The 14,603-nt window shown below is 39.5% G+C and overlaps 1 protein-coding gene across 3 annotated transcripts in view; it reads left to right on the top strand.

The window, feature by feature from the left end:
• The window catches only part of CCNYL1 (cyclin Y like 1), a 44,895-nt gene that overhangs the window by 19,383 nt on the left and 10,909 nt on the right, over window positions 1-14,603 (top strand). For 2 of the 3 annotated variants that reach the window (XM_006142439.2, XM_006142438.2), the window contains exons 4-7: window positions 5,122-5,222; window positions 7,768-7,803; window positions 11,495-11,546; window positions 13,031-13,150. In XM_006142439.2, the coding sequence (XP_006142501.1) occupies window positions 5,122-5,222; window positions 7,768-7,803; window positions 11,495-11,546; window positions 13,031-13,150 (309 nt within the window). The remainder of the gene's footprint in view (window positions 1-5,121; window positions 5,223-7,767; window positions 7,804-11,494; window positions 11,547-13,030; window positions 13,151-14,603) is intronic. The other variant, XM_014584311.2, reaches the window with a different exon arrangement.

Below are 14,603 nucleotides of genomic sequence, written 5' to 3'. Positions count from 1 at the left end.
TTTCCCTATGGCTGCACTCTCTAGGTGGAGGCTTCCCCTCGACCGTGTTGCTGTGCCCCTGGCTTTATCCAGTCAGGGGCGCTGTGTGTGAGCAGGGCTTGCTCCTGCGTGGGTGTCGCTGTGAGAATTCGGAGACCACGCCAGGTTTTTATCAGGGGGACATTAGTGTATCATCTGGGGGTCTGTGTTCTGAAACAGCTCAGTTTCTTCAGTTTTCTGCCTAGGGAGGAGTTATGGCATGGCTGCTTGCTTTCCAGAAACTGTGCCAAGGGGAGATGGAGTTTTACTTTTCATTGTACAGCCTCTTCCCACCTCTGAGCCTAGAAATGCTTCGACTTAATATCTCCAGAGAATATACATATAGATTCTTTACAAGGTGGACTTGGGGGCTCTGGCGACAGATTTTCAGCTGACCTACTTGGCTTTTGTTTATGGTTCACCTGCTTTTAGAGGAGCCATGTGCCTCTGAGTCTGCCCAGGGTTTTGGGCAGACTGGCTTTTTGTTTTTTTGTTTTTTTGGCTTGTCCTTCCTGTCCCAATACTCTGTAGGCACCAAAGTTGTGCTTCCTCTGTTTTTCCATGTCAGTTAACGCTCCTTTATCTACTTTTCATCATTCAAACACTTACTAAAAATCGTCTGCTGTCTGGGACCAGCAGTTAGTGTAATGGTGACGTTGCTGGATTCCCATATAGTTGACCATGGTTCGAGTCCCAGACCTGGCGATTTAAAACTCACTCCAGGTATGAATGTGTGTGTCCAGAATCTTGAGAGAAGAAGGGATTGTGGTGTGGCCATGCCCCCTCGGGGGGTGATTTCTCAGTTCTTGTCTCTGTCTTGTGAGTGCACATGCCCTATAGCAAAAGTCTCTTTCTCAAAAAAAAAAAAAAAAATCATCTGCTGTTAAGACTGTCTCCTGGTCTTGCGTATAACCTTTATTTTATACCTTTAATTCTGATGAGACTTAAGGAGGAATGACTCTGTGGTTGGTTCACCATGTTTAACCCAAACCTAGAATTTATATTCAAAATATAAATAGAAGTTTAAATTCAGTATACTTAATATTATTACAGAATTAGCATGTTACGCTTCCCTACTAAGGCTTTGTTTCAGGATTTATATTCCTGTACTCAACCTGTTATATTGTCCCGTTAATATGCAACTTAGGACAGTTTTCATTAATGCACACAGTGCTAGAAACTTTTCAGATAATTAAATATATTCTTTTTTTATGTTATTAAAATGAGAGATACAAAGAGTAGACTTCAGTTTTATTTCTTTTAGTGGATTCAAATAAGAGGCAGCAGGCCCAGTGGGAAAAATTGAGTGAGTAGGGGCAAGTTTCAATAGGTACTTGACTTTTTTTTTTTTTTTTTGTTTTTTTTTGAGAGGTATTTTTTGCTATAGGACGCGTGAGCTCACCAGACAAAGAGAGAGAGAGAGACAGAGAGACAGAAAGTGAGAAATCACCCCCCAGGGGGGATGGCCACGCCGCAGTCCCTTCTCCTCCCTTCTCTCGGGATCTTGGGCATGCACACACATGCACCCGGTGTGAGTTTAAGCCACTGGGTCTGGGACTTGAACCATGGTCGACTACGTGGGAGTCCAGCGACATAGCCATTACACTAACTGCTGGTCCCTGGTACTTGACTTTTAATGGTAAAGTTTGGGTTATGACTTCTACTAGGTATGATGATTTTTTGGTCTTTGCCATTTAACCTTAGTTCTACTAAGTACCCCCTTCCCTTGCTTGCTAAATATGGTTAAACTCCATACTGTGTCATTTGTGCTGATGGAATGAAGATAAATAAATGGTATTCTTTGTTCCTATTTTAGCGACCACCTGAAATAATCCCTATAAACAGTGTGCTCTCAATAGTGTTTTGTTGTTTGCCTTTCTTAGCATTTGCATTTCATGCTTTATATTTATGGCATATTGGAGATCTGCAATGGTAAGGCGTTAACAAACATAAAGGACAGTTGTCAAGTTCTCAAGCAAGCAGAGAGGAAAGATATTGGCAGTTATATTCCAGCCTTTGCTCAGAGGCTTAATTCTGCCACTTCTAGCCTCAAATCTAGATTCTTTATATGGTGGGCTTGGAGGCCCACCTTACGATGATGCTCTCGATGCCGAAAAGTTTGAGTAGTTTGAGGTGAATGCTGTGCCCCTTGTGTATATTAAATAGAGGGGTTTTGCATTCATTCTCCTTTTTTGGTCACCTTGAGATTTTGAAATAGCTTGATTGGATTAAAAAACACGCACACACAAAACAAGAGGGTAGAAATAGCCATTTTCCTGGAATGAGTAATTCCTCTAGCTTTAAGTAGGAGTTCAGTGTAAGTCTGGACTGACACAGAGTGTTGCTGCACCTAGCCAGTAGATGAGCAGTTGTTGATTCACTCAGTCAGTCCCCACAGGGCTGTAAGAACACACCTAGTTAAAAATTGTACATATTTTAGGCCTAATATTTTTAAAGACAAACCTGTATACATTTATGATAGAAAATTTTATTTTTAAATAATTATTTAATTTTATTGATTATTATTTTAAAATTTGTTATAGGGCATGCACGTTCACCAGAGAGAGACAGAGGGAAAAAAGAGAGGGAAAGTGAGAAAGCAAGCTGCCAGATCTGGGACTCTGAACTGTGATCGGACATGTAGGAGTCTATCACCCTAACCACCATGCCACCTGCTGGCTCCAGTGGTTGAAAATTTTAAATAGAGGAAAATGGGAGAAAAATGTAACCCCAAAGCTCTCCCAAGTAGTCTTATGTTTTCGTGCATTTCCTCTTTTTTTTTTTTATTCTTATATATTGGCTTTGTCAGAATTGACTTTTATTATACTATAACAAAATAATATATGCTCCTAAGAGTAGTGACCTAAAATGATGCTTCCACTTAGAATAAAAGTATTTGAATGAATAGGTTTTCATGCTGTATTGTTTTTGTGATTATAAAAGTATAGTCAGCCCTCTATAGCTGCATTTCTGGGTCTGTATGTTTAACCAACCTCAGATCAAACATATTTGAAAAAAAATTGGTTGCATCTGTGCTGAACATGTTCAGACACATTCTCTCGGTCATTATTCCCTAGATAATATAAAATAATCATTTAAATTGCATTTATATTGTATTAGGTATTGTAAGTAATCTAGAGATGATTTAACATACACAGGAGGATGTGCATAGGTTATATGCAAATACTGTACCATTTTATGTAAGGGCCTTGAACGTCTGTGATTGTGGTATCACCAGTGGTCTTGGAACCAATCCCTTGCAGGTACTTAGGGACAGCTGTACATAGTAACAGTAACACACGTGTACAGTTAACATAAAGTGTACGTGTTAACTGAATAACTTAAGAAATGCATCAGAGTTTAGATAGAGTTAAAACATCTCTAGCTTGAAAGAGAATTTAGTCCTCCAAATAGTAATACTTCTAAAAATATAACTTCTGGGACTTTTTGTTACTAAGGAGTAAGTGGCTTTGAGTGAAAACATCTGAAACAAGCAAAGTGGTGTTCTACTGCATGGATATTTTGGATTATTGGCTACTGGCAACTTCTAAATACTTTATAAAAGCATCAAATAGATCTTCTCCCTGCCTTGTCTTTCATGTGTTTTTGCCAGATACTGATGAAAGAGTATGACAGCATGATGAAATCTGTTCTTTAAAGAGGAGGAAAGAAGGCTTATCTGAATTAATTTCCTTTTTTTTTCCCTAAAAGCATTAATATTGGTATTCTGTGGTTTTAAAGAATGATACTTTCATTTGTTTGTAACTGGGATTAGGTCACTGGCCATATATTCAAGGAAGAGGATTGTCTTACCATAGTTTAGGCTGTTTCAGTATTGGATTATTGCTATATTTTTGCACTCTTCACAAATAAATGGATACTTCTAAAGTGTTTTAAACATAGTTTTTTTCTCAAGAGGGCCCAAAAAGTTCGTTGTCTCCTCTCCAATATGCTGCAGATAAATGATCACTAATTTATATCTATAGTAAGATTTACTTTACAAATTGTAGCTGATTTTAAATAATAATTTGTCAAACACTTGTTGAAATCCTAATTTATCCCAAATCCTGTGCTCAGCAACTGGAGGTAAGAGGAGTTAGACTCCTCCCTTTTCTGAGGAGGTTGACTTAGGGAGATGCCCTGCAAGCAGTTTTCACCATGTAACAAGAGGTGGATTAGACAGATGCTGTACAAGAAGGTGGTGGTGTGGCTGCTGGCAAGGAAGTATTGATAGGGTGAGTCAGGCCTGCTAGGGGAAGGAGAGAGAGGGAGGCAGGAGAGTGTCACCATGGGGTCAGGTAGTTTATAGAGTAAATTTACTGTAACTTGTGAATGAATAGGAAGCATTTTCTTAGGTTTGCAGTTGAACAGTGTAATGGCAGTCTTACTTATACACAAAATAAAAGTTACATTCACAGAGTTGTTCTTGTCTTTTGGTTTTTGGCTGAGAGAATCGTAAAGCACTTGTTTTTTTTTCTTCCATGTAAGGAAACGGGCCCAGAGAGGTCCTGGGGCCTTCTAGTGATCCAGTAGCCCTGGCACACACAGCCACTGACTCAGAAACATCAGCTTCTCACACTATCTCCTGAACTAGTACGTTTAGTGTCAGTAAACTAGTAAATGTATTGAGTATTGATTTACTGCAATAAAATACTCTTGCACCAATATTATTTAAGGTATTACATTTTATTGTAGTAAAGGAATAGTAAGTTGAAATAGAAAGTCTCAGTTGCTTTTCATTGCTTGAGGAAAAAAAAAAAAACAAAACAAAACACTGACATTGTATTCTGAGCTGTTTACATTATTACATTATTCTGAGCTTAACCATAACCTATGATAGATATAGGTGCTTGCCAGGTTTGATTATATAGGTACCGTAGCAAGGGCAGCATTTTATAACCCATTCCTCCTACGTTGTCTGTGGAAGTTAAGTGCCTCCGATGGGTTTCCCGTAGAGCCCCACATGATATCACACTCAAGCAGTTCAGGAGTATAAGAGATACCTTAATGCTTTATCGTGTGACATTTTAACCAAGGAAAAAAACCACACTTTTATAGGTTTAACTCACTGTGACATTTTCTTCTATTTCCCTTCCCCTTCAGGTATCTCCAGGGCATCTTACTAAAAAGTATAGCTCATGCTCAACAATATTTCTAGATGACAGCACAGTCAGCCAGCCTAATCTTAGAACCACAATAAAATGGTGAGTACCACTAGGTTGCCGAGGGCTGAGGGACAGACCCCTTTGTGCTAAAAGCATCCAGCCGTACTAAGTAACTCCAGCCATTTGCTTGTCCTTTCAGGAATCAGTTTAAGAAATTGGGGTCCACTCTATATTGATTTCGAGAACTTATCTATGAATTTCCAGTTTCTGTCCTAATCTTAGACTGCATGTTAGAAGGGAAAAGCCAGTTAGCAAACAAGGAATCTCAGCAACAGTGCAGCTGTGTATTTGCTGCACTTGGGTTAAGATCTGGTTGAACATAATGAGAAGGAGAAGTGAATTTTGTGTGTTTCTAGAAAAACACAGATGTTAGGAGTTCGAGCCCTAAAGCTGTGTCAATTACTCTAGAAGCTGCTCTTGAGGTAGGAGCAGCGCGTCCCCTGCTGGCTACGTAGTGACCTGTGCTTCCACTTCTCCATCATATGTCAGTGCCTCACAGCTTCAGTAGGGGTGCACTCTCAGACACCTTAAGACAACTCTCAGACTTGTTTAAAAAGTGGTAACAGAAAAACGACTTCATTCGGTCTGTCCAGGGAACATTATTAACATCTCCTTGGGCTATGTGTGAGTTGATTTTCAGAACAAAGTTTGCAAACACTAGAATATTAATCCCCCAATCTCTTAATTTTTTTTAGTTTAAAAACATAATTATCTTATAAGCTTAATTTTGTTTCTAATATGCCACCTTTTTAAGCTAAATCGTCAGTAACTTCTTTAATGAGAAACTGCAAGTTCACACTCATAATAATGTAACTTTCCTCTCTTATTTGTAGCACTAGCAGAAATCAAATTGTGTTTCAGCAAAAACCAGGCCCCGCTCTGGCTAACGTCCCAAACTTTGGCACCTATCGAGTAGCCACTGAATGTTTGTATTCAGCCAGGGCCCTAAATCCATGAGTGAAAACCCATTCTACTTTGACTATAGAGTCCTCAGCTTCTAAAGAGTGGTGTTTCAGTATATAGTAAAGATTAACCTTGCTGAAACAAGTAGGTTTAGTCTAATTTTTAGAAGTTTACTTTTGGAAGTTAAATTTTTATTTGCTCTTGTTACATTGGCAAAATAATTGTTTACTGAGCAAGTTAATAGGACAAATTGGCTTTTAGGAAAGATTTTGAAAAATGTTTATCATCAGGTAGTAGCGCACTGTTCTCAGTGGGATGGGTGAACCAGACTCACTTGTGCAACTTTGCTTACCATACATGTCTGAAGACACACGCCTTTTCCAACTTCTACCTTTTCTCTGTCACTAGGCACTCAAAAGCCTTTTCAAAAACTGGAAAAGGATGTAAAGATACAATATGGACGAAAGCCCCCCAGCCGATTCTGAGCTTAACTGTAACTCGGTCATTCCCAGATTTTGCTGCACAGTGAAATCACCCGGGAACTTTAAAACCTATGTTGATACTCACGTCATTCCTAGTGCCGGCCAAGTCAGAATGTCTCAAGGTGTAAGACAGGCCATTTTTTAGAGCTCCTCAGGTGATTTCAGTGTCCAGCAGAGTTTGTGAACCACTGCCTAATTAGAGTGTAGGAGAGAGAACTGTTTATAACTATTTGATGGGACCTAATTTCAAATTCTGTGATCCAAGAATCAATTTGGAGAAGAAACTGTTTGAAGCACTATAGAAGTATCCATCTTTGATGCTAATAATATTTCAGGCTTAAAAAGAAAGTGCTAATAACTTTATAGACCTACCTTTAAAATTCAGATGTGCCTTCCCTCAATTATTTTGAGCTTCATTTTAGACCTTGAGGGCAACTGGAAGCATGTAACTTCGCTGAGAGAACCCCTCCCTACTGACATACAACATCTGTGGGTAGCTTAGGACTCTAGAAACAGTGTCCGAAGACTCATATTTTTTCATTAATATTTTATTTAAACTAATTTGGAAATAACTGCCATTAATAATATACCGTACAGTGTTATACTGCATTTTGTTAATGCTACTTATTTCAGAAAAGGTAGACCTGATACTGATTTTTGTGGGTACTTATATTTACTAACAAGTTTTCTACTAACAGTATACAGGGGTGATTTTAAATGACTTTATTTGGTGTAAACACTTTACTTACCTTTAGGCAAATGGAAGTGGTGGATAGGTAGCCCATGTTGCAGGGCCCGCCCACCCATTGTTCATGGCACCTCACGGACCACAGTAGGAGGTGCACTTCAAAACACCTTAACAAACAAAGCCATATTGTTGGAATATAATGTACACAGATAAGATAATATGTACAACTTAAAAGATTCTTTGGGTAGAAGGCTTAATATGTAGTAATTTATACAATAGTCAGCAAAAGCATGTCTGTGAATAGGATATTGCCTAGCATTTTGGTTCTCTTATTTTCACTTAAAGCCAAAGAACTAAAATCGGGGAAAGTGCCCATAGGAAACTAGAAGGTTTGAGGGCCCCTGGGAAGGGTTGCCCCTTGTCCTTTCCTTTAAAAATGTCTTTTGAGCTAGCAAATGATAAAATCAGTCGTAACAGTTTTTTGTTTGTTTGTTTGTTTTTCCTTCCACAGTGTGACCTTAGCAATATATTACCACATAAAGAACAGGTGAGCTCTTTTAAACCCTGTGTTGTTATTCCAGCTAATTGCTTTGCATGGTGTCTAGTTTAGTATTAGATCATAACTGTAGACATAAGCTATAGAATACTTTCAATACAATACTGAAGTGAAGCATTTGTAGATTTTTTTTTACACCCCAGGACACTGGGGTGTAAGAAAAATCTATTAAATTGTTTAATAATTTTTAAAAAATGTATTAAGGATCCTAAAGAGTATTTATTCAAATGATACTGATACATACTTTGTTATAAAATTAAAATTAAGAACTACAAAAGAACTACTGTTTGTTCAAGAAGGGTTTCTCAACTTGGCACTGCTGATTTTTGAGCTAGATGGTTTTGTGCGAGGGGGCTGTCCTATGCACTGTGGGGTGCTTAGCAGCAGCACTGTTCTCTTCCCATTTGATGCTAGAGGCATCCCCTTTCCTCCCCACCAGCATTGTGACAACCGAAAATGTCTCTTGGAAGACAAATCACTTCTGACTCAGAATCACATTGTTTACATAATAGTATTTTTTTTATGAAGAGTAACTGTTTTCTGCAACATAAAAGTTGAGTGAGAAGTATATAATTTATTTGCATTTTTGCATTTTGCATTCTCTATTGTCTGGCTTAATAGAAGACAGTTGGATTCTCATGTCTGTCTTTGTTTGCAATTTGCTTTGAGGAGAGGATATAAAGATAACCTCGCTTGGTGCTGATATAAAGCTTTCATATTGTTGTGGATATCAGTACTGCATCAGAAATCCACCTGTGCTAGTTTCTGAAATTAGTTTATGAACTTGTTATGTTTATGTGGTCAGCCCACGTATCCGACCAGGGATAGAAAATATTCAGGAAAAAAAATTTCCAGAATGGTCCAAACAGCAAAACTTGCTGAGTACCTAGTATTTTACTGAATCCATGGAGATGCAGTGATGTGGGGGGCATTGTGTTAGGTATTGTATGTAACTGAGATGATTTAAAGTTTGCGCGTGGATGTGCGTAGGTTATGTATAAATACTGTGCCGTTTTATAGAAGGGACTTGAGCACTTGTTGATTTTGGTATCTGTGGGAGGTTCTCTGCAGATACTAAGACTTTACTCATTGATCTGCTTGCACTATGAGTGGATGTGGATCTTTTACTCATACATCTTTTTATGATATTATGCATTGATCATTTGGAAAATATTGTGTTGTTTCTTTATAGGGTCAAAAATTCATTCATATTAGTATCACCACCAGTCTTACCAAGACTATTGTTTCATTAACTTTTTTGAAGGTTTTTGCCAGAAGAGAAAAACCTTGTACGACCTTCCCACTTATTCAGAATATTAAATGCACTTGCCAGAGAGACAGAGAAAGAGACATAGGGAAAGTGAGAAGTCATTCCCCCGGGGAATGGCCTTCCCCATTCTCCTCTCAGGTTTGGGCACACACACATGTGCCTGGTGTGATTTTATAAGCTACTAGGTCTGGAACTCACATTGTGGTTGACCATTTGGGAGTCCAGTGTCTTAACTGCCATGCCCCCTGCTGGCCCCAGTACTGAGACTTTATAAAATCAGGCTCACAGTAGAAAGGACAAGTTTTTCAAAATCCTGATTTTTAGTTTGAAAGCTTAATTTTTATCATTGGCACCAGGTACTTGTTATTTTCCTTGAAGTGATACACTCAACTTTCTTTTCGAGAGTGATGCTTATACTTTCAGATAAAAATGGTCTCCTGGGAACCAGCAGTTAGCGTAATGCCTATGTCGCTGGACTCCCACGTAGTCGACCGCGGTTCGTGTCCCGGACCCGGTGGCTTAAAACTCACGCCGGGCGCGTGCGTGTACGTGCCCAAGATCCCGAGAGGAGAATGGAGGAGAAGGGATTCCAGCGTGACCATCCCCCCTGGGGGGTGATTTCTCGCTTTCTGTCTCTATGTCTCTCTCTGTCTGTCTGGCAAGCGCACGCGCCCTACAGTGAAAATCTCTCCAAAAAAAAAAAAAAAAAGGTCTCCTATGAAAAAAGCTGCTGTTTGGCACGCGACTGAATCACAAGTGCTTTTCCTTAACCAAACTTTAGTATGCGGAAGTGCTCTATGTGAACTATTCCACTTACTCAGAATATTAAGTAGAAGAATCAAGATTTTTTTTGGGGGGGGAGAGGTGTTTTGTTTTGTTTTGTTTTGTTTTGCTATAGGGCGCATGCGCTCACCAGACAGACAGACAGAGGCAGAGAGACAGAAAGTGAGAAATCACCCCCCAGGGGAGATGGCCACGCTGCAATCCCCTCTCCTCCGTTCTCCTCTCGGCATCTTGGGCATGCATGCACACGCGTCCGGCATGAGTTTAAGCAGCCCAGTACAGGACTCAAACTGCAGTCAACTACATGGGAGTCCAGCAACATAGCCATTACGTTAACTGCTGGTCTCCATCAAGGAGATTCTTATGTGAAGCAGGCTATTCCCCTCCCACCCCCACTGCAAGTAGCAGTGAAGAAAATGATTACTAATATAATTTGGTACTGCAGCCTTGATTCATGCTGAGAAACCAGCAGTTTTGTCCACTTTTTCTTTTATACTATCATTGCAAATGTGACACAGTGAAAAAGCAGGTAGTGTCTTGGAATTTTTTTTTTTTAGAATTATTTTATTCAAATATATATGTGTGTGTATGTGTATAATTTTTTTGTCTTTTTTTTTTTTTTAATTTGCTAGAGAGCACATGTGTTCACCAGAAAGAGAGAGAGAGTGAGATAACACTCACTGTTCCTCTTCAGTCCCTTCTCCTGCATTCTCCTCTCAGGATTTCAGGCATGCACATACATGCCCAGTGTGTTTTTTTCTTGATTATTATTATTATTATTATTTACATTCAATTGCTATACAGCATTTAGATTTTAAAGAGACTTTACCCACCATGATATTACACCTCATTTCAGTCCAGTTGAGAATACCATATACGTCCTCATCAACAGATAATTTGACCCAAGATGGACAAAGTAAGAGAGAGAGGGAAAGTGAGAAAGCAAGCTACCAGGTCCAGGACTTGAACTGTGGTTGGCCATGTGGGAGTCCAGCGTCCACCACACCATGTGCCACACCGTGTCTTGGAATTTTTATGGGGACAGTTTTGACCATCCAGTAAGAGGGTTCTGGAATCTCCAGAGGTTACAGACTATACTCAGAGAATGACTGGTTTAATTAAGTACAGAATATTAGTTTTCTGAACTTTTAAATAAAAGGTTGACTGGGTCTTTTTTAAGATAAAAAAGCCATTAAGTTTTAACTCAGACTGTTTAAGAGAAAAGAAATGTATGGTAAGAACATAAAATAGAGGAAACCCTGGGATATCTGGATCTCATATTCATATTCATTAAGTTCTAAGGACCTTATTGTTGTGCAAAATATTCTTGTGTATTCCATTATAAGGCTAGAGGAGTAAAAATGTATTTGATTGGTTACTATTACCTGTTAGGTAGGGTCATTAATTAAAGGCAGCTCTGGCTGGTCACCCTAGAAAAGGCTTTGTTATTAATGCGCTGAGTAAAAAGAGATCAAGAAACTCCTAAGGAAAGAAACCAGAAGAATTTGTAGAAGTGTTTGCTTTATTAAAGGGTAGGCTTCTCCCCAACCCATCTCTACCAAGAGATATTTTACGAAGACATTAACAATTCCTGAATTAATTTTTTATATGCACGTTCTTATTTTGTAGAGATGCAAATAGATCCCTGGATATTTTTGATGAGAGATCACATCCACTCACAGTAAGTGTCACTTTTTAAGGTTGTATTTTTGTCTCATAGAATTGTGTTTATTTCATGCTGAAGTAAAAAATCATCTTCCTTGGGGGCCAGACTGGCACAGCAATAACACAACTGGAGCTACCTGGGAGAGTTCCAGCTTTGAACCGCAGGGCCTTTTTGTATGTGCCTGGCTCACATGTGCATGTGCTTATGGTCCAGGCTGGGTGGGGGTCGGTTGTGGCATGGAGACCCTGTATGGGGTACCTGACTGTGTCTTGTCTCTCCCCTGCTTCCTGTTCTCCATGGAAGACATAAATGAACTTAAAAATAATGAAAAAACTATTTTAAGTCTTTCTTCCCATCTCATGTTATATATAATCATCTGGTTAAAGCAGTGTTGTAATATAAGGATATGAAAGAATAAAAACTAACTTAAAGCTTTGTTTAATTAGTGAGCTCAGGTGAGTAAACCTCCTACCCAAATAACAGAAAATGTGTCTTTTAAAAAGATAATTTTCGGGGCTGGCAGGTGGTGTGGTGATTAAGGGTGCTGGACTCCCCACATGGCCGACTGCCGTTCAAGTTTCAGACCTGGTGGCTTGCTTTTCAACTTCCTCCCTCCCTCCTCTCCTCCTCGGCTTTCTCTGATCAAATTAAAATAAAATAGTTAAAATCTTCAAAAAATTTTTTTTCATTGACATCAAACTATAAATAGTTTTCACATATTTGTGATCTTTATGAGAGAATTAGAAAACTGTTTAATTTTTTTTCTTTGAGAGATTTTTGCTATAGGGTTTGTGTGTTTGCCAGAGAGAGAGAAAACTAGAAATCACTCCCTGGGGAGTATGGCCATGCCTCAGTCCCTTCTCTTCCATTCTCCTCTCGGGATTTTGGTCTTGTATGCACATATACCCGGGTGTGAGTTTTAAGCCAGTAGTAGGTCTGGGACTTGAACTGTGGTTGACTATGTGGGAGTCCAGCGACATAACCATTATGCCATCTGCTTGTCCCTGAAAACTGTTTAAATCTTAATCAATTAAAATGACATGAAAATTTTGCAATTCTGTTCTTTAGACCCATTAAGAGCCACTTTGGGGTGCTCAGTGCCCGCATGTGACTGGTGACTATTGTATCAAACAATGCATCCTTACTGGAAATGAAACTCTGTGTTCTTCCAGAGTTTTACTTTAGAGAAGCATGACCTATGATCGATAAGACTTTCAAACCTAAGCATGGTTTACATTAGGATAGAATTTTATGGAGGTAGGATGGAAAGGAGCATACATATTTTCTGAGTTTGTGCTTGTGTTTTTCCTTAATGAATGGCTATGGTACTAAATCATTATGACATTTTAATAACCCACTGTTTATATTTAAAAGACATGTCACCCAGTCTAAATTATTTTAAGGGACACACGAGCACAAATATGAAGACTGCTGTTTTCATTATACTTAATTTTTTTTTCTTTAGTGAATACTTAACATATTATCTTTTCTTCTTTCAGCGAGAAAAGGTTCCAGAGGAATACTTTAAGCATGATCCTGAACACAAATTTATTTACAGATTTGTTCGTACTCTTTTTAGTGCTGCACAGCTAACAGCTGAATGTGCAATAGTAACTTTGGTAAGATAACTTCTTATTTGTACAGCATCTTGAAATGGGTCTTGTACACAGGATATAGTCATTTTGCTAAAAGTAGGTTTCTGAAATTATCAAAATTTCGTTAATAGAAAGCTGTCCAAGGAAAGTAAATATGTTTGAGTCTAATAGTAATTATGATTTAAACATTGCCATTGCTTTTGTCATCGCATACCAATTGCTCTTAAAGGCAGCAGGAGAAATTTCTGGTTTCTGCCACCCATTCCATGCCTCAGTGCACACGGGCACGTGCAGTGTGTACACATGCGTGTAAGATGTGAGGTGTACGGGGTGGTGGGATGGGAAGCAATAATCGGTCCATCCGGTCCATAGGCAGAGACCAATTCAGCGCAGCTCTAAGCTGAGGCCCAGGCAGTTGTGATGTGTGTGTGATGGAGAACTCCTGCCCTGATTCTCCAGTCATTCCGACTGACCTCTTGTGCCTTTTCTTGAAGTTGCCCAGGATTATAGCACCAGCAGTATTTGGAAAAGTTTTGCTAGTTAGCCTGCTCAGTTGCAGCTGTGTCCTTACCTTTGTGTCCTCCATACAGAATTCCTATGGAAAAGACTTGATGATTTTGAATAATAAATTCTATACCAGTGATTGAGTTTTACTGCTCCCTATAGCAAACCTACAGGAGGAAGTCAGCTTGGAGGGGAAGATGACTTATGACTTACTCCTTTAGCATCTAGTTGCATTTTAAGAGAAGAGGCTAGTGTTGTGCACGTGGGTGGAAACCCCTCAATGAGCACTGATCATCATTTGGGAATGCTCAGCACCTGCTGGAGAGAGGCCAGAGAGGTCTTTTCATATGTAGACAGGTCATGCAAGAGGAGGGCAAACTGGGTTAGAAGAGTGGGAGTTCGTGGTCAACAAGTTCAGCTTGCTGTTCCTAGGAGGTAGTGGCAATGACCAGTAGCTGTTTGGATACGTGGACTGGAGCAGGAGTCTGAGCTAAAAGTAAAGCATGTAGAGTTAGCCGTTCACAAGCAGAGAAAATACGTGGCATGAAAAGTGGACAGAAGATGGCTCTGTAAGGACTGTCCGATTTAAGAGGCAAGTCCCCAGAGGAGTGACTAGAGTGACAGGAGAAAGCAGTAGAGGAAGGCTGGCTAAGACGAGTGACCTAAATGCTGCCATTAGCTACCAATAAGTTGCTCGTTCCATAAATGCCCACTGGTACGTCCTTTGTGCCCCTATCCCGAGTGGTAGTGTAGAGAGGAGAATCAGCCAAGTTCCTGCCTTTTTGAGTTTATGTTCTAGTGAAGAAACATTACTCACAGATTCCCGGTGTGGTAAATACCTAGAAAAAAAAGCAAGGTGGGGCGATAGTGATCAGAGGGGCTTACTATTATATCTGGAATGATCAGGAAGAGCTTCTGTAGGGGGCAGCATTTGAAACTGAACCTGGCTGAAGCCAGGAAGCAGAGGAGCGTG

This window comes from Tupaia chinensis, unplaced genomic scaffold (genome assembly GCF_000334495.1).
Source record: "Tupaia chinensis unplaced genomic scaffold, TupChi_1.0 Scaffold000076_1, whole genome shotgun sequence".
In the NCBI taxonomy this organism is placed as follows: Eukaryota; Metazoa; Chordata; class Mammalia; order Scandentia; family Tupaiidae; genus Tupaia; species Tupaia belangeri.
This window is presented reverse-complemented; position numbering and strand designations above follow the sequence as displayed.